We start from the raw sequence: 20,669 nt of genomic DNA on the forward strand, positions 1-20,669 counted from the left end.
GCGGGCGGCACTGGCGACTGTTGACTGGCGGGCGGCACTGGCGACTGTTGACTGGCGGGCGACACTGGCGACTGTTGACTGGCGGGCGGCTCTGGCGACTGTTGAATGGCGGGCGGCTCTGGCGACTTTTGACTGGCGGGCAGCTCTGGTGACTGTTGACTGGCGGGCAGCTCTGGTGACTGTTGTCTGGGTTTACGCACTTGAAGCCTGGTGCGTGGTGCTGGTACTGGGCGTACCAGATTGGGAACACGCACCTCCAGGCTAGTGCGGGGAGCGGGAACAGGACGAGTCGGACTGGGTTGACGCACTTCCGGGTCCGCACGAGAGACAGGAGCTGGAAACCCAGGGCTATTGAGGCGCACAGTCGGTCTTGATCTTACCTCCTGCACAACCGGTCTTGGCTGGATGGAACTAGTAGCCCTGTACGAGCGGGGTGCTTGTACAGGGCAGACTGGGCTGTGCAGGGGCCTGATGGTAGCCGTGCGTAGAGCGGGAGTTGGGTAGCCTGGTCCTCGGAGGCGTACCGGCGACCAGATGCGCTGCGCAGGCATCCTCCTACCAGGCTGGATGCCCGCTCTAGCACGGCACCTGCGAGGGGCTGGAATAACGCACACCGGACTGTGCGTGCGTATGGGTGAGAGAGTGCGCTCCTCAGCGAAACATGGCGCTCTCCACCTCATACGCTCCTCCATATAACCACGGGTAGCTGGCTTCCGGCTCTTCCTATGCCTAGCCAAACTACCCGTGTGCCCCCCCCCAAAAAAATTATTGGGGGTGCCTCTCGTGCTCCAACGCCAGTCTTGATCCTCGGAAACGTTCCCGGTCCTTACCAGCCATACTCCATGGGCCTTCTCCGGCCATAACCTGCTCCCATGTCCATCTCTCCACATAGTCCAACTCATAATCCCACTGCTCCTTCCTCTGCTGCTTGGTCCTGGTTTGGTGGGAGATTCTGTCATGACCTTCTTCGTCTTCTGACGATAATGCGAAATCGTCGTCTGAAAAGGTGGACCAATATGCAGCAGAGTTGGTGTTCATTTTCTTAATTTATTAACGAACGTTGAACACGAAAAAACAAGAAAACAATAAGCACGACAAATGACAGTTTTGCAGGCTATACATACGCAGTGCAAAAACAATCTCCCACAAATACAAGACAAACACACCCAACTAATATAGGACTTCCAATCAAAGGCAACACCAAACAGCTGCCTTCAATTGGAAGTCCACCCCAATTAACTCAACATAGAAACACACTCACTAGACTACACATAGAAATACATAAACATAGACCATAACCCAAAACCCGGAAATAATAAATCAAACACCCTCCTAACTAACACACCACCCTGAACCACATAAAACAAATACCCTCTGCCACGTCCTGACCAAACTACAATAACTATTAACCTTTATACTGGCCAGGACGTGACAGGTTTTCTTCGCATGCCTGCCTGTAAAAGCAAAAAAGATATGTTGATAATGGTTGGCAGTTACTTCAAATGGATTGAGGTTTTCCCCACCTCTAGTTTTATATGAAGAAGTGTATTGCTGCTGCTGTTTTGTTGGTTTGGTTTTGTCTTGCTTCAATAAAAATCTTGTCTGCTGGGTGGTTGGGATGTCTCTCTAAGGATTAGCCCTCTGACTCCCTGACCCTGTAACTCTGCGGTGAGATCGCCAAGATGATAGGAGAGTATAAGTCAATTTGGAGGGAAAAAATGGTTTCAACTGTGTGTTACTCACTTTGACATTTGTTTTAGACATTTGTATTAAGAATATTGGTAGTAGTAATAATTTATCAAACAGTGAATAATTTGTCTGGATTTCCTGAATCAGAAATGCCCTAAACTAAACTGTTGTTCTGGTCTGTCCTCTCTCGAGGTTATGGCGGAGGTGACCACAGATGGTATCTAGATGCATGGAATGGATAATTTGGCCGAGAACAGTGTGAACCTCACCCCCTCTAATCAGACATGCCGGAACCAACCCTATGAGCTATGCCTATGTAACATGTTTATAACTAGTATATAAGAGATAACGGGACTGCCCTAAAGAAGAGCGCTCCTGATCAATATGTGTACTTGATGCATTTAGTTGGTTGGAACCTCTCCAGCACGCTGATAATAAAGAATGATTAATTTAAGATTGACTTTGAGTGTCCCTGTGTAGAATTTCTACGACACTCCTCTGGGTACATTGACTTCAATACAAAACATAGGAGGCTCATGGTTCTCACCCCCTTCCATAGACTTGCACAATAATTATGACAAATTCCCGGAGGACCCTCTCCAGCCTATCAGAGCTCTTGCAGCATGACATGTTGTCCACCCAATCAAAGGATCAGATAATTAATCTAGTACTGAAAGCATATGCTACAGCTAGCTAGCACTGCAGTGTATACAATGTGGAGAGTAGTTGACTTAGAGAGAGCAAGACAATAGCTGAACAGTTTTAAACAAATTAATTTATTCCAAAATGAAGGAGAAGGAAGAGAGAATTTGAGAGAGAGAATATCATTTTTTTTCAGTTTCACTTACTTAGCTAGCAAATGCAGCTAGCTAGTTTAGCTTACTGTTTGCTAGCTGGATGTGACTTTCCAACACAGCACTGGAACTCTTCCAAGTCAAGGTAAGCTTTCGGTATTACTCATTTATTGCCACAGGGCCCGCCGGTGTAACTGCTTACTGATTGTACATTAACGTTACTGCATGATTGTAGCATGTTTACTAACGCATTAGCTCTATTAGCTATGCTGACTATGACATTATTTTAGCTAATATGTTGACAACGATGTAGGCTGTGTGTAGCAGTTTGGTTTGGAAAGGTTTTTTCGCCTGGTCACATACAGCTGATGTGTTGTGCATTGAAGTTCACAAGGAAAGAGGTGAGAGGAGGAGAGTACTTAGACGTGAGAAGGAATACAACATGGCTGCTATGAAAGTGAACTGTGTTTACGTGTGGTCGGGTGTATTCATTCCACCGATTCTGTTGAAAAAGTTTATTTAACAGAACAAAACAGGGATAAACATACCTGAATTTGTCCAATAGAAACTCTCGTCTGCAACTGTTGGACTAATGATCACACCCTATATCAGCTTGATGCAGTATTGAATGTCACTGTCTGTCACCTCAAATGTGTCTCTTGACCTGTGTGCACCTACATGTTGTAAACTTTCATTCATAGGCTAGGTTGTAGCAACCTCATGATGGGTATAGGGAAAATGTGAGTATCATGTAGTAGCCTAAACCTATCGCTGTTACATTGAACTGGGTGAATGGAATATGAATGAGAGTCATCCAATATGCTGTATTATAATAAAAAATAAAATAAAAATTTTAACTAGGCAAGTCATTTAAGAACAAATTCTTATTTACAATGACGGCCTACCCCGACTGGCAAAACCCTCCCCTAACCCGGACGACACTGGGCCAATTGTGCGCCACCCTATGGGGCTAAGGCCATACTCATGAAAAGAAAACGTCCTCCCTGATCTTAAATGGTACTGACCGTTACTGGTACAATTGAGATCAGACTTCACGCTATGGACATATAGATGACTACCTGCTTCTTTTGAACTGCTCGATGCCCCATATTATGTGAAGGAATTTAAAGAATTCTCGGTTTGGTGATTTTCTTTCAACATTTCAGTTGAATGCATTCAGTTGTACAACTGACTAGGTATCCCCGATTCCCTTTCCAAGAGTAGCAGAAACTTGCAACAAGAGACCGAAAGATTTTTCGAAACAGAGACCGAAGGTTCAGCAGCTTAGAAGGGGAAGACAGACATCGTTTTTTACAGTCTTCTGCAGGCTTACACAGTGTCCTTTGGGATAAGAAATTCGAGACGCGCAGTTGAGAGAACCGTTACTTTCCATCGTTAGTCTATCAGTTGTTTAGCCATTTTAGGATTTGTTAAGTAGACCTAATCCTAATTGATTAAAATTGCAACTATCTACCGAGAGAGTAAAAGTTTCTCCGTAAAGGCAAACTTTGACCGTTTTTCATAATTGTTTTTTACTGTAGCCTCCGGTATTTGCGAAGGAGGGACAGGCATCACCAAAACAGAGCGCACAAAGCCATTGCGCCGCAGTACCACGTCATTCTGTCAAACTTATTGAAACGTGTTTTGTTACTTTCTGGCAACATATACTTCATTTTCATTCAGATAATATTTAGATAGGTGGGGAGTCGGGGGAGATGATGACAGGATTTCGACTGAACTTGGCGCCTCTCAAGGAACCGCTGGGTTTCATCAAATTTGTAGAATGGGTAAGTAGGCGACACTGTCCAGAATCCTACTGGAGAAAATCTGCAGCTCAACAGTTCTAATAGCGGAGGGAGTTTTCACTCTAGTTCGGTGCTGTGGCCTGAGAAAATAAATAGAAAAGACTGTATATCACGCTTTTTTTGCACTTCAGTCATATTGCATGTTGGAGCAATCCACACAAGCTTTCATCAGTTATTTATTAACTAATGTGTCACAGTTTTGTTTTATTTTGTCAGTCTCTTTTCTCCTGATTCTGCAATGACAAAATAATGATAGCCTACAGTATGACATTCATTCAACTCTCCATTTTAGTCAAGTCTGCGGTGGGAGGTGGCCGAGCTACACCTGTGTTTGTAAGACAACCCGAAAACCGGTCGTCTCACATGTAGTGTCTGAACTTACAAACCCGGTACCAGTTTAAAAAATGAATGGAAGTTTGGAGGTCGTTTTGGGGTTAAATATATGTCCAAAAAACTCATATTTCATAAGCTTTCTTAGGCTGTATCTCCTAGATATAGGACAGATACTTCAAAACCTTATTCCTTAAGATACATTTTTTACTCTCTGTTTTTGACTTGAATGTGTAATTAAATGCGTTTCTATGGGCTATAGTAGTAATGGGTAAATTTAATATTTTATCAAATCATTTTCTTATATGTTTATTTTATACCTACAGGGGTCCTAAAATTCTAAATCAAATAGCTAAATTGTCCATGGTATGACCATCTTAAAACAATTCCATATGTTAGCTTAGTACACCTCTCCCCAAGGCTTAGACTTTTAGAGAGTTAATCAGAACTGAAGAGATGTGATCCAGTTTTCAGGCCAGGGTTACATTCCTTCCACTTTTGAAACCATGTTGTCCTCAGAATCCATGCTTTTGGAGAAAATTCATTAATCAAGTTTAACCGACTTGTCTGCATAACTCAGTCAAAAGGAATCCTGTGTAGCTATGCAGGAGGAAATTAGGTTAAAAATTCAGCTGTTCTCTCTCTCTCTCTCTCTCACTGAGCAAATCCTTCAAGATACAGGCTGCAGGCCAAACAGGCAGCAACACCCCAGTCATCTGATCATAGACTTTTACATAACAGTCTCTGTCTGTGCATTTGCAGTGCTCACTAGATGTTAATTGCTGTGAGATGGCACAAATCGCTACAATGAGGTAGTCAGTCAACAGGAAGTTGTCACACTGTGAAATGAAAACATCTGCAGAAGGGCGAGAAAGAAGGGCCTCTCCGGAACCAAAATGGAGGCACAGTCACAAAGTAAGATTAAGTTCACCCTAGACACTGATCTCAGGTCAGTTGTGTGTTTCTTGTCCTATTAGTTCCTATTAGAAAGGGTAAAGCTGATCCTAGCTCTGGGCTTAGGGGCAACTTATACCCGAAACTGATTCATTCTGAAGGTGCAGTGTATTATTACACTCTAACTCCCTCTAGCCTACATCTAGAGAGAGAGAGAGAGAGAGAGAGAGAGAGAGAGAGAGAGAGAGAGAGAGAGAGGGAGCATCAACAGAGAACAACATAGCTTGCAGCAGAGAGAATGAAAAGAGGATCAAAACACATCTTTATGTAGACCATTAGATCCATCTTGTTCTTGGCAAGCTTACTGTTGGGTGTGACGCTGCATGCATGCTATTCAATTCTTTCATTACATTTATCAAAACACCCCCCTGAGCTGGTCTACTACAGTATCTTACAGTATGTCCAGTGTAAGCAATGTTTCTCCATTCTCCTTGCTCAGCTAAAACAGTTGACATGATATCTCTCTGTCAATCACTCTTTCTTTCTCGGTCTTAAACAGCTGACAGCCATCTTTGCGTTTGGGAGCTGTGGGGGGTATTCTGGCAGGAATATCGTGTCACTCTTCTGCAGTGAAGGAAGGAACGAGACGCTGAATGTTACTTTTAGCTATCCCTTCAGGTGGGTGTCAGTCAGTTCTCTCTCTGTGTGTTACTGTGGTTGATACACCATACAACTATTAGACCCTGCAAAAAAAATGTGGGAAATATTTGAAATGCCTTGATGTGTTATCGGATATCCTGCTGGAACTGTGAAGGAAGTTGTTGTATAGATATAGATATCATCTGTAGGAGGATGTTCATGGTGGAGGAAACAACTTGACCTCATGAACTCAACTGATTATTTCCTCCATTAAACTGGATGAGTGTTTTCTTGTGCAGTGTAAGGACTGGGGTTTATTCCAGGTGTAGTATGACACAAACAGGAAGTGACCTGTACAGTGAAGATGTATCAGGTTAAACTAGATGACACAAATTATACTTTTTAATTGTCAATCAGAAAGATTTGCAGCTGAAATTTTGACAATATAAAGTCTCCATTCTATCCTCTTGTTATTGTCATTATATATCCCCTGGGTATAAGTACACTGAACAAAAATATAAATGTAACATATCAAGTGTTGGTCCCATGTTTCATGAGCTGAAATAAAAGATCCCAGAAATGTTCTATATGCACAAAAAGCTTATTTCTCTCAAAGTTTGTGCACTAATTTGTTTGCATCCCTGTTGGTGAGCATTTCTCCTTTTCCAAGATAATCCACACCTGACAGGTGTTGCATATCAAGAAGCTGATTAAACAGCATGATCATTACACAGGTGCACCTTGTGCTGGGGACAATAAAAGGCCAGTCTAAAATGTGCAGTTTTGTCACACACACAATGCCACAGATGTCTCATGTTTTGAGGGAGCGTGCAATTGGCATACTGAATGCAGGAATGTCCACCAGAGCTATTGCCAGAGAATTGAATGTTAATTTCTCTATCATAAGCCACCTCCAATGTCATTTTATAGAATTTGACAGTACGTCCAACTGGCCTCACAACTGCAGACCACATGTATGGCATTGTATGGGCGAGCGGTTTGCTGATGTCAACATTGTGAACAGAGTGCCCCATGGTGGCGGTGGGGTTATTGTATGGTCAGGCATAAGCTACAGACAACGAACACAATTGCATTTATCGATGGCATTTTGAATGCACAGAGATCCGTGACAAGATCCTGAGGCCCATTGTTGTGCCATTCATCCGTCGCCATCACCTCATATTTCAGCATGATAATGCACAGCCCTATGTCACAAGCATTTGTACAGAAGCTGAAAATGTTCCAGTTCTTCCATGGCCTGCATACTCACCAGACATGTCACCCATTGAGCATGTTTGGGATGCTCTGGATCGCCGTGTACGACAGCGTGTTCCAGTTTCCGCCATATCCAGCAACTTCCCACTGCCATTGAAGAGGAGTGGGACAACAATCAACAGCCTGCGAAAGAGATGTGTTGCGCTGCATGAGGCAAATGGTGGTCACACCAGATACTGACTGGTTTTCTGATCCACACCCAAACCTTTTTTTTTAAAGGTATCTGTGACCAACAGATGCATATATGTATTCTCAGTCATGTGAAATCCATAGATTAGGGCCTAATGAATTTATTTCAATTGACTGATTTCCTTATGAACTGTAACTCAGTAAAATCTTAGAAATTGTTGCATGTTGCGTTTATATTTTTGTTCAGTATATTTACAGTGTGACACTGATCTCTTACTGAACTACTCTGGATAAGTCTTGTAATATCACGTATAGATGTACACTGAAGTATAAAGCTGTGTTGTGTCCCCAGGTTAAACCTGGTTGCTCTACTGGAGGCCAACACCACTCTGTGTAACCACTCCGTGCCCGTCACCCACCTGGTGGGAGACTCCGCCTCCTCGGCCCAGTTCTTTGTGGGCGTTGCCATCATCTGCTTCCTGTACTCTATAGTGGCGTTGCTCGTCTACCTGGGCTACATGCATGTGTACATCGACTCCGACTTCGGCCCAATGTTTGTGAGTACTGGGAAAGTAAAAGGACAAAACCTAGATTGAAATCCCCATATGTGACTTGACATTAATATGACTGATGTGATTTGATTTTGATTGAAATTATTTATTTAAGTTTAATACACCTACAGGTGCCCAGCCCACATGGGCTTACAAGACACTACTAAACATAGTACCATTTTACTTGTACTCAAAACAAAATAACATTTTACAAATTATACACATACAATAATCATGGCAAGTACAGCTACCATCTAGCCACACTACACAAACAGTACATTTCTCCTTCTCCTCTAGGCATTGTGAACAAACGGAGCAATCTCAAACACACCCTGTCTGAAACAAAATTCAAACCTCTGCTTGTACCATAACCAGAATACTTCAGGGTAATCACCAAAGTTTTTACAAAAAATAACATCTCAGATCATCAAAGAACATCTGAGATCATTATTCAGAGGGCAATAAAACACAAAATGGATTTTGTTTTCGATTTTCCCAAGATCACACATTAGGAAAATTCTATTTTCTTCAGGCAATCTGTTAAAACCTGTTGGGGCTAGGGGGCAGTATTTGCACGGCCGGATAAAAAACGTACCCGATTTAAACTACTCTTACCCAGAAATGAGAATATGCATATAATTAGTAGATTTGGATAGAAAACACTATAAAGTTTCTAAAACTGTTTGAATGGTGTCTGTGAGTATAACAGAACTCATATGGCAGGCCAAAACCTGAGAAGATTCCATACAGGAAGTGCCCTGTCTGACAATTTGTTCTCCTTCTGTGGCATCTCTATCAAAAATACAGCATCTCTGCTGTAACGTGACATTTTCTAAGGCTTCCATTGGCTCTCAGAAGGCGCCAGAAACTGGAATGACGTCTCTGCAGTCTCTGGGCGAAAAACAGCAGGAGTTTTTGTCAGTGGTCAGGCAGGGAACAATGACACTGGAGATGCGCATCCACGAGACGACTCCATGTTTTTCTTTCAGTCTTTGAATGAATACAACGTCGCCCGGTTGGAATATTATCGCTATTTTACGAGAAAAATCGCATAAAAATGTATTTTAAACAGCGTTTGACATGCTTCGAAGTACGGTAATGGAATATTTAGATTTTTTTTGTCACGAAATGTGCTCGCGCGTCACCCTTCAGATTGTGACCTGAACGCACGAACAAAACGGAGCTATTTCAATATAACTATGGATTATTTGGAACCAAAACAACATTTGTTGTTGAAGTAGAAGTCCTGGGAGTGCATTCTGACGAAGAACAGCAAAGGTAATCCAATTTTTCTTATAGTAAATCTGAGTTTGGTGAGGGCCAAACTTGGTGGGTGTCAAATTAGCTAGCCGTGATGGCCGGGCTATCTACTCAGAATATTGCAAAATGTGCTTTCGCCAAAAGGCTATTTTAAAATCGGACACCGCGATTGCATAAAGGAGTTCTGTATCTATAATTCTTAAAATAATTGTTATGTATTCTGTGAACGTTAATCATGAGTAATTTAGTAAATTCACCGGAAGTTTGCGGTGGGTATGCTAGTTCTGAACATCACATGCTAATGTAAAAAGCTGGTTTTTAATATAAATATGAACTTGATTGAACAAAACATGCATGTATTGTATAACATAATGTCCTAGGAGTGTCATCTGATGAAGATCATCAAAGGTTAGTGCTACATTTAGCTGTGGTTTTGGTTTTTGTGACATATATGCTTGCTTTGAAAATGGCTGTGTGATTATTTTTGGCAGGGTACTCTTCTGACATAATCAAATTTTTTGCCTTCGCTGTAAAGCCTTTTTGAAATCGGACAATGTGGTTAGATTAACGAGAGTCTTGTCTTTAAAATGGTGTATAATAGTCATATGTTTGAGAAATTGAAGTTATAGCATTTATGAGGTATTTGTATTTCGCGCCACGCGATTCCACTGGCTGTTGACTAGGTGGGATGCTTGCCCAGGGAGGTTAAAGCTGCCTGTCTCCATAGCCAGAGGGAGGGTGCTGGATCTGACTTGTGCACAAACTGACCTTTGACTTCTTGCTAGGTTCAAGTGGACATATGGTTAAGGGGTGTAGTTCTCTTTGATGAGAGTTTACGTTCTAAGCAGGGGTTGGAATCAAAATGAACAGAACCGTTATTATTTTTTGTTCAGTTCCACTGTTCCGACCAGCAAAATACATGATTGATTTCTTCCTAGTCTCATTTTTGCTGACATCAAAAGTTACAAAAATATTAATAGGAGACCGAATGCGATCGGACCACCGTCTAATTGGCCTCCATATAACTCTTACAGAATTCCACGTAGACGGGGATATTGGAAATGTAATCAAAGCCTATTGAAAGACAATTTGTTCTTAACTAAGACAAAATAATTCATAATTAACTTTTTTTTGCACAACATAGGTACAGCAGATCCCCTTATTGTATGGGACACTTTCAAATGTACTTTTATAGGCCATTCAATACAATACTAATCATTAAAACAAAAGCAGTTTAGTTCAAAAGAGATTAGACTAATAAAGGAAATAGAGGAAGTAATAGCGCAGGTAGATGGTAATGGTAACTACTATAGCGGCACAAAATAGGTTAGAGGAAAAACAAAAAAGAAATGGAGGTACTTATTCAAGAACGATTAAGTGTAATGTATTACAAACATAAAGCGAATTGGATGGAAAATGGTGAAAAATGCACAACATTTTTCTTGACTCTTCAACATAGATATTCTACCAAAAATAATTGACAGAAACTTGTTACAAATGATGGAGTTATCCATGATTCACCAAATTATATTTTGGAAGAATAAGCTAAATATTTTAAGCATATGTTTTCTTTTCAGTCTCCTCCATTTCCACTGAATGATGTTAACTGTAAGGATTTCGTTCCTAATTATAATAATAATAATGTAAAATTAACACATTTACAGAAAGACCTGTGTGAAGGCCAACTTACAGAAGAGGACATTTTGAGGAAATAAAATCTTTTCAGTCTGGAAAAACACCAGAGCTTGACGGTATACCAGTAGAAGTATATCAGACCTTTTTTGATGTACTCAAATATCCATTATTAGCATGTTTTAATTACTCTTATACAAATGGTAGACTTTCAGGTACTCAACAGGAAGGTCTGATTTCATTACTTCCAGTCCATTTAAGAAACTGGAGGCCTCTAACACTTCAATGTTGTCATGTGAAAATCCTGGTGAAATGCATATCACATAGAATAAAAAAGGTTTTACCAGATATTGTTCATCCTGATCAGACAGGTTTTTTACATGGACGATATATTGGAGATAATATACGACAATTACTTGAAACAATTGAACATTATGAAACATCAAAGATACCAGGCCTGGTCTTCATAGCAGATTTTGAAAAGGCGTTTGATAAAGTACGACTAGAATCTCTATATAAATGCCTTCATTACTTTCATTTTGACAAATCTCTTATACAATTGGTTAAAGTTATGTACAGCAACCCCAGATGTAAAATAGTAAATAATGGTTACATCTCAGAAAGTATTGAGCTTTTAAGAGGAGTAAAACAAGGCTGTCCGTTGTCTCCATATCTATTTATTATGACCATTGAAATGCTAGCTATTAAAATTAGATCCAACAAGAACATCAAGGGGTTAGAAATCCTGGGGATAAAAACAAAAGTGTCAATGTATGCCGATGACTGCACAGTCTCATTGAAGATCTTGATCACTTTTCTAGCCTCTCTGGATTAAAACCTAATTATGACAAGTGTACCATATGTATGTATTGGATTGTTAAAAAATACAGTGTTTACACTACCTTGTAGTTTACCGATAAAATGGGTGGATGATGAAGTAGACATGCTTGGTATTCAAATCTCAAAAAATATAAATGAATTTACCACAAATAATTTCAATAGAAAGTTAGCAAAAATAGATAAGATTCTGCAACTTTGGAGAGGTAAATAGTTGTCTATTTATGGAAAAATCACATTGATTAACTCTTTGGTCTTATCACAGTTTACTTACTTACTAATGGCACTGCCTACTCCAGATGACTCAGTTTTTTAAATCGTATGAGCAAAAAATATTTCATTTTATTTGGAATGCTAAGCCAGAGAAAAGTAAACGTGCCTATTTATATAATGAATATGAGTTCGGGGGGCTAAAATGATTAAATATTAAAGCTTTAAACCTCTCACTAAAAGCTTCACTTATACATAAGTTATACTTAAACCCAAAATGGTTCTCCAGTAGATTATTAAAGTCTCATCCTTTGTTCAAAAATTGCTTTTTTGCCTTTATACAGATTACAACTTCTCATTTCTGACTAATTGAAAATTACATTTTGTTTAAAGTATCACCCTTTCTTAAAGACGCCATACAAAGCTGGTTACAATTTCAGTTTTATCCTCCAGAAAAGATAGAAAAAATATTACAACAAATGTTATGGTTAAACTCAAATATACTGATTAATAAAAAAATATTCTTTATGGATTTAATTTTATTTAAATTATATTTGTTAATAATATTATGAATAGAAACGGAGGCGTTATATGCAGTTACTGAAAATATATGGGAATATCTGTTCAATCCAAATGTACAACCAACTGATTGCAGCATTACCACAAAAATGGAGGAGACAAGTGGAAAAGGGAGAAGGTAGAGAACTTGTTTGCCTGCCATATATTAAAGATACAAATTGACTGAAAGGAACTGACATAAATAGAAAAAATATACCAGTTTCATTTGAGGACAAAAATGTTGACAGCTGCGCCTTACAGGTTGCAAAAATAAATGGGAAGAGATTTTCGATGTACCAATTCCATGGCACATCATTAATGAACTGGTACAAAAAACTACACTTGATTCAACACTTAGAGTTTTTCAATTTAAATGATTATATACAATTCTTGCCACCAACAGAATTCTATATATATGGGGCATACAACAATCTTAGCTCTGTAGATTTTGCTGCAAAGAGACAGAATCAATAGATTAATTGTTCTGGTATTGCCCCTACAGTTGAAGTCGGAGGTTTACATACATCTTAGCCAAATACATTTAAACTCAGTTTTTCACAATTCCTGACATTTAATCCAAGTAAAAATTCCCTGTCTTAGGTCAGTTAGGCTCACCACTTTATTTTAAGAATGTGAAATGTCAGAATAATAGTAGAGAGAATGATTTATTTCAGCTTTTATTTCTTTCATCACATTCCCAGTGTGTCAGAAGTTTACATACACTCAATTAGTATTTGGTAGCATTGCCTTTAAATTGTTTATCTTGGGTCAAACGTTTTGGGTAGCCTTCCACAAGCTTCCCACAATAAGTTGGGTAAATTTTGGCCCATTCCTCCTGACAGAGCTGGTGTAACTGAGTCAGGTTTGTGGGCCTCCTTGCTCGCACACACTTTTTCAATTCTGCCCACAAATTTTCTATAGGATTGAGGTCAGGGCTTTGTGATGGCCACTCCAATACCTTGACTTTGTTGTCCTTAAGCCCATTTGCGACCAAGCTTTAACTTCCTGATTGATGTCTTGAGATGCTGCTTCAATATATCCACATAATTTTCCTGCCTCATGATGCCATCTATTTTGTGAAGTGCACCAGTCCCTCCTGCAGCAAAGCTCCCCCACAACATGATGCTTCCACCCCTGTGCTTCAGAATTGGGATGGTGTTCTTCGTCTTGCAAGCTTCCCCCTTTTTCCTCCAAACATAACGATGGTCATTATGGCCAAACAGTTCTATTTTTGTTTCATCAGACCAGAGGACATTTCTCCAAAAAGTACGATCTTTGTCCCCATGTGCAGTTGCAGACCGTAGTCTGTCTTTTTTTGGAGCAGTGGCTTCTTCCTTGCTGAGCGGCCTTTCAGGTTATGTCGATATAGTACCCGTTTTACTGTGGATATAGATACTTTTGTACCTGTTTCCTCCAGCATCTTCACAAGGTCCTTTGCTGTTGTTCTGGGATTGATTTGCACTTTTCGCACCAAAGTACGTTCATCTCAGAATGCATCTCCTTCCTGAGAGGTATGACGGCTGCGTGGTCCCATGGTGTTTATACTTGCGTACTATTGTTTGTACAGATGAACGTGGTACCTTCAGGCGTTTGGAAATTGCTCCCAAGGATGAACCAGACTTGTGGAGATCTAAAAAAAAAATTCTGAGGTGTTGGCTGATTTCTTTTGATATTCCCATGATGTCAAGCAAAGAGGCACTGAGTTTGAAGGTAGGCCTTGAAATGCATCCACAGGTACACCTTCAATTGACTCAAATTATGTCAATTAGCCTTTCAGAAGCTTCTAAAGCCATAACATCATTTTCTGGAATTTTCCAAGCTGTTTAAAGGCACAGTCAACTTAGTGTATGTAAATTTATGACCAACTGGAATTGTGATACAGTGAATTGTAAGTGAAATAATCTGTCTCTAAACAATTGTTGGAAAAATTACTTGTGTCATGCACAAAGTAGGTTTCCTTACCGACTTGCCAAAACTCTAGTTTGTTAACAAGAAATTTGTGGAGTGGTTGAAAAAAGAGTTTTAATGACTCCAACCTAAGTGTATGTAAACTTCCGACTTCAACTGTATGTAGCTTGTTTCTGGTTACAGGTTCTGGAATGGTTAAAAAATCACAACATGCACTTAAGATTAACCTTACAAATAGCAGTGTAGCAGTGAAAGCCATAGTCAGTCAATAAATAAAATAATAATACTCTTAGCAAGGGTTTTCATCTTTAGCTCACAATCTGTGGATACCATACGATTAGAAAGGTACAAAAATTTAGTTAAACAGCACAATTTAAAAATATATGGCACATGGAAACCAAACTATAGGTGGGATGGGCTAAGAGTGGCTGAGGGTTGGGATTAAAGAGTTTATGTTTGCTAAGGTATTATTGTTATGTGACTGCTTTATATAAAAGTACCATGTATGAAAATGTGTCTGCAAAATGTATATGTAAAATGTATGTATAAAATGTATGTATATGTAGCAAAAAAGCTGTAAAAAAAACGAAAAGATATTTGTCCTCCGAAGAGGGGTTAATAATACAAATAAATAAAAATAAAAAAAGTTCTGAACCGGTTTCAACCCCCCAAAAAGTTAAAGTTTGTATCAATCCTTTCTGTTCCTTTTTAAACCTCTGAAATATTTTTTTAAAATTTACATTTAGCTCGACATTAAATTAATTCACCAACGGATAGAGCAGCTTGCTATGGAGTGGGCAAGCTACAGTATGTACATGCATTGGACAGACAAGTGTAGGGTGCAAGATGTGACTGAAACACCAGTCTCAATGTCAACAGTGAAGAGGCAACTCCGGGGTGCTGGCCTTCTAGACAGAGTTCCTCTATCCCAGTGTCTGTGTTATTTTGCCCATCTTAATACACTGCTCAAAAAATAAAGGGAACACTTAAACAACACAATGTAACTCCAAGTCAATCACACTTCTGTGAAATCAAACTGTCTACTTAGGAAGCAACACTGATTGACAATACATTTCACATGCTGTTGTGCAAATGGAATAGACAACAGGTGGAAATTATAGGCAATTAGCAAGACACCCCCAATAAATAGTGGTTCTGCAGGTGGGGACCACAGACCACTTCTCAGTTCCTATGCTTCCTGGCTGATGTTTTGGTCACTTTTGAATGCTGGCGGTGCTTTCACTCTAGTGGTAGCATGAGACGGAGTCTACAACCCACACAAGTGGCTCAGGTAGTGCAGCTCATCCAGGATGGCACATCAATGCGAGCTGTGGCAAGAAGGTTTGCTGTGTCTGTCAGCGTAGTGTCCAGAGCATGGAGGCGCTCCCAGGAGACAGGCCAGTACATCTGGAGACATGGAGGAGGCCGTAGGAGGGCAACAACCCAGCAGCAGGACCGCTACCTCCGCCTTTGTGCAAGGAGGAGCAGGAGAAGCACTGCCAGAGCCCTTCAAAATGACCTCCAGCAGGCCACAAATGTGCATGTGTCTGCTCAAACGGTCAGAAACAGACTCCATGAGGGTGGTATGAGGGCCCGACATCCACAGGTGGGGGTTGTGCTTACAGCCCAACACCATGCAGGACGTTTGGCATTTGCCAGAGAACACCACGATTGGCAAATTCGCCACTGGCGCCCTGTGCTCTTCACAGATGAAAGCAGGTTCACACTGAGCACGTGACAGATGTGACAGAGTGAAGACGCCGTGGAGAACGTTCTGCTGCCTGCAACATCCTCCAGCATGACCGGTTTGGCGGTGGGTCAGTCATGGTGTGGGGTGGCATTTCTTTGGGGGGCCGCACAGCCCTCCATGTGCTCGCCAGAGGTAGCCTGACTGCCATTAGGTACCGAGATGAGATCCTCAGACCCCTTGTGAGACCATATGCTGGTGCGGTTGGCCCTGGGTTCCTCCTAATGCAAGACAATGCTAGACCTCATGTGGCTGGAGTGTGTCAGCAGTTCCTGCAAGAGGAAGGCATTGATGCTATGGACTGGCCCGCCCATTCCCCAGACCTGAATCCAATTGAGCACATCTGGGACATCATGTCTCGCTCCATCCACCAACGCCACGTTGCACCACAGACTGTCCAGGAGTTGGCGGATGCTTTAGTCCAGGTCTGGGAGGAGATCCCTCAGGAGACCATCCGCCACCTCATCAGGAGCATGCCCAGGCGTTGTAGGGAGGTCATACAGGCACGTGGAGGCCACACACACTACTGAGCCTCATTTTGACTTGTTTTAAGGACATTACATCAAAGTTGGATCAGCCTGTAGTGTGGTTTTCCACTTTAATTTTGAGTGTGACTCCAAATCCAGACCTCCATGGGTTGATAAATTGGATTTCCATTGATTATTTTTGTGTGATTTTGTTGTCAGCACATTCAACTATGTAAAGAAAAAAGTATTTAATAAGATTATTTCTTTCATTCAGATCTAGGATGTGTTGTTTAAGTGTTCCCTTTATTTTTTGGAGCAGTATATTTAATTTTTATTGGCCAGTCTGAGATATGGGTTTTTCTTTGCAAGTCTGCCTAGAAGACCAGCATCCCGGAGTCGCCTCTTCACTGTTGACTTTGAGACTGGTGTTTTGCGGGTACTATTTAATGAAGCTGCCAGTTGAGGACTTGTGAGGCATCTGTTTCTCAAACTAGACACTCTAATGTACTTGTCCTCTTGCTCAGTTGTGCACCGGGGCCTCCCACTCCTCTTTCTATTCTGGCTCGTGATAGTTTGCTCTGTTCTGTGAAGGGAGTAGTACACAGTATTGTACGAGATCTTCAGTTTCTTGTCAATTTCTCGCATGGAATAGCCTTCATTTCTCAGAACAAGAATAGCCTGACGATGTTCAGAAGAAAGTTCTTTGTTTCTGTTCATTTTGAGCCTGTAATCAAACCACAAATGTTGATGCTCCAGATACTCAACTAGTCTAAAGAAGGCCCGTTTGATTGCTTCTTTAATGAGCACAACAGTTTGCAGCTGTGCTAACATAATTGCAAAAGGGTTTTCTTATGATCAATTAGCCTTTTAAAATGATAAACTTGGATTAGCTAACACAACGTGCCATTGGAACACAGGAGTGATGGTTGCTGATAATGGGCCTCTGTACGCCTATGTAGATATTCCATGAAAAATCTGCAGTTTCCAGCTACAATAGTCATTTACAACATTAACAATGTCTACACTATTTCTGATGAATTTGATGTTTGCTTTTCTTTCAAAAACAAGGACTTTTCTAAGTGACCCCAAACTTTTGAATGGTAGTGTATGTTGCCTGTTTGTATATAATGTTTTCATTTTAATGTGTTCACCTGCCCGGGGACTGCAGATGGAAATGAGCTTTAAATTAAATCTGGTACAACACATAATTTTTCAGTGTTCTGAGATTTATGTTTTTGTTGTACATCATCTCTGTCCAAAAAAACGCAATAAATAAATAGGCCTACATGTTTTAAGCCAATGTCTTGAGTTATTTATGCATATCTTCCAGTAGGATGTGAACAATTTATTTGGTGTGGTCCCACAACAGTTTTTTTTCTTTTGTTTTTTGATAAATCCTCTGGTCATTGTCACGCCAACCAAGACATCACAAACAGATCAGGCTACAATTGAATGTACTTCCTTATCCATTTTAAACCTTGCTTAAACAAAGTGCTTCCGACGGGGACAAAGTAAGTGATGATGACTTCGGTTCCCTCTTCCCTCTCTCCCCCCAGGATTTTGGTCTGACAGCAGCGATTGCCTTCCTGTGGCTAGTGTGTTCCTCAGCATGGGCCAAGGGGCTGCAGAACGTGAAGGATGCCACCGGGACAGCGGGCATCACCTCCACACTGGCACTCTGCAAGGAGAGCGATGTGGCCTGCGAGGTCACTGACTTCGCCAACATGCGCACCCTCAATGTCTCTGTGGTGAGTAACTCAACCGTTCTTTTATCTTCTTATAGATGATGCTTGTTCATCAGAATGTATCAAGCTCACATTCACTTGAATTACATGATAATTACATAGATAAAAAAAGAGATAAAATGTAACGTTTTCCTTTAGTTTTTCTGCACATCCAACAGAAATACTGTGTTTGCCATGCTCACTTATGTTTGACCATATGGTCTCACTCTGACTAAAGTGATCTCTGCCTCTCTCCTCTAGGTGTTTGGGTACCTGAATCTTATCGTGTGGGCGGGCAACGCCTGGTTTGTGTACAAGGAGACCCGCTGGCATTCTCAGAAGTACACTGCCCAGCAGGGGGCTGGGGCCAGGCGTGGACAACAAGTCCCTGCTGCTATCTAATACTCTACTGCACTTCCAATGCCCAAAATAGCCCCGACACACCCTAAGTACTCCTGTAGATCTGAGAGGATTGGATAGATACACTATAAGCTTTATGGTAATAGGCAGCTTCATCTTGCCTGCTGATTGTCTGGGTGGAAATGGGCCATATCTATACTGTGTCTTAATTATCAATATCTATGCTTTGTCGAATATATCTGTGCCTTCAATACCTGTCCCAATATTGGCCCATGCCTTTCTGTGCCTTAGCATGCCAATCCTTTCTCTCCTCGTGCCTTCTCTAACCTCTAAACCGGTGCCTTCTCTTACCAGTATACCCCACGAAGCCCTGGTACATTCTCCTAAGCTGTGGTACAGACTCATTGACAGCATTTGTGCACTTTGACCTGCAACTATCTTTGTGCTGGGAATTTCTGCCAAACCCTAACCTGGGATAGTTCAGATTCTTAAACAATGCGTCCTTTTACCTCATGGCCTAGAAGGAATCATGATCTGTCGTCACTTGCCTCTTTTTGCCAAGTGTAGCAGTCTTGCTCCCGTCCCTCTCCTTGTCCCAACCTGGGCTCGAACCAAGGACCCTCTGAACACATCAACAACTGCTTCCCACGAAGCATCATTACCTATCGCTCCATGCTGCGGCCCTTGCAGAGCAAGGGAAACAACTTCTTCAAGGTCTCAGAGCAAGTGACGTCACCAATTGAAATGCTACTAGCCCGCACCGCTAACTAGCTAGCCATTTTACACCGTTTACACAAGGATGCATGTGTCTCTGAATGTACCGCTGGCCTTATGCTTTCTTAAATGTAAACATTTTTCAAACATTTCTACGTTTGTTTCATTTGAAATTAAGTAGAACTTTCCAATCTTGATCTTGTATCTTTCAATGTCATCTTCTGTTGCGAAGACCGATGTTTTATTATGCTCTTTAGTCCTCCATGTTTTTTCTACTTTGTATTATGCTGTTTGTTGAACCACAGCCACTAAGAAATTGTGCACTGTCTGTGCATGTGCTGGCTTTATGTTTTGAAATCTCCTGTTTTTTTATGATTGCTTAAATAATGTTTTCAATTATTATTTCTTGTCATTATCTTTGCATTTCTGATCTATTTTCTGTTATTACCTTTGATATAATAAAAGTGTAACTTGAAGTGCGTGTGTATGGAAGGCCAATGTTGAGTGTATGTGTGTTTGTAATGTCTGGTATACTGGTTATGCCTCTCCCTTCCTCTTGTAATCATCAGACCAACTTTAGCTTTATGGAGGATTTTTATGTATCTGCCCTGTTGTGGAGAGAGACAGAGCTGTCCTTTCCACAATATGCAAATAATCTTCTTTCTTTTTGAATAAAAACCAATGAATTTCCTACAGTCTGTTCCTTTTTTCGTATAAAAGTAGATTTATCTCGTTCTCTCTCTGGTAATATTTACTTCATTTACAAGCCATACTGGGGAGGTTGCAGGAGATTTCTGACCCAAAGACTCCTGAAGACATAATGCAGCTTTTGTTTCACGATTTGTCTTGTGACCTCACTGTTTACTGTTTGTCTGGAGAACAAACAGGACACTATCTGGTAAAGCTGCTCCAGTGTGTCTGAGCTGATCACTGACATCCTTAATGCATCATTCCTCCCATCCTTAAAGTACTCATCTGACATGACTGGATCATTTTAATCTATGTGATCATTGTTTAGACCTACCAGACTGTCTTTGAGAGCAACAATTACTTCCTGGAAGGGGAGGATGAAATGATGCAATATTATAGTAGCCTATTGGAACATGGCTCAAGTTTTCCTCCCAGTGATGTCCTGCAGATAGAGAA

General features: G+C 40.9%; 1 protein-coding gene across 6 annotated transcripts; it reads left to right on the top strand.

Annotated features, from left to right (window-relative positions):
- Positions 1–2,339: 2,339 nt before the first annotated feature.
- Positions 2,340–20,213, top strand: LOC106609206 (synaptophysin-like protein 1). 6 transcript variants are annotated; one of them, XM_045721969.1, is made up of 6 exons: positions 2,441–2,628; positions 5,381–5,533; positions 6,072–6,190; positions 7,908–8,112; positions 18,282–18,473; positions 18,711–20,213. In XM_045721969.1, the coding sequence occupies exons 2-6, from the start codon at positions 5,465–5,467 to the stop codon at positions 18,849–18,851; spliced, it is 726 nt and encodes a 241-aa protein (XP_045577925.1). In that variant the 5' UTR covers positions 2,441–2,628; positions 5,381–5,464; the 3' UTR covers positions 18,852–20,213. The 6 variants fall into 6 exon arrangements, with proteins under 6 accessions (XP_045577928.1, XP_045577926.1, XP_045577925.1 ...); XM_045721972.1 differs by lacking the exon at positions 5,381–5,533 and having other exon boundaries at positions 2,340–2,628; XM_014207728.2 differs by lacking the exons at positions 2,441–2,628; positions 5,381–5,533 and adding an exon at positions 3,464–4,270.
- The last annotated feature ends 456 nt before the right edge of the window (positions 20,214–20,669 follow it).

The sequence above is a fragment of the Salmo salar genome, chromosome ssa07 (genome assembly GCF_905237065.1).
Source record: "Salmo salar chromosome ssa07, Ssal_v3.1, whole genome shotgun sequence".
In the NCBI taxonomy this organism is placed as follows: domain Eukaryota; kingdom Metazoa; phylum Chordata; class Actinopteri; order Salmoniformes; family Salmonidae; genus Salmo; species Salmo salar.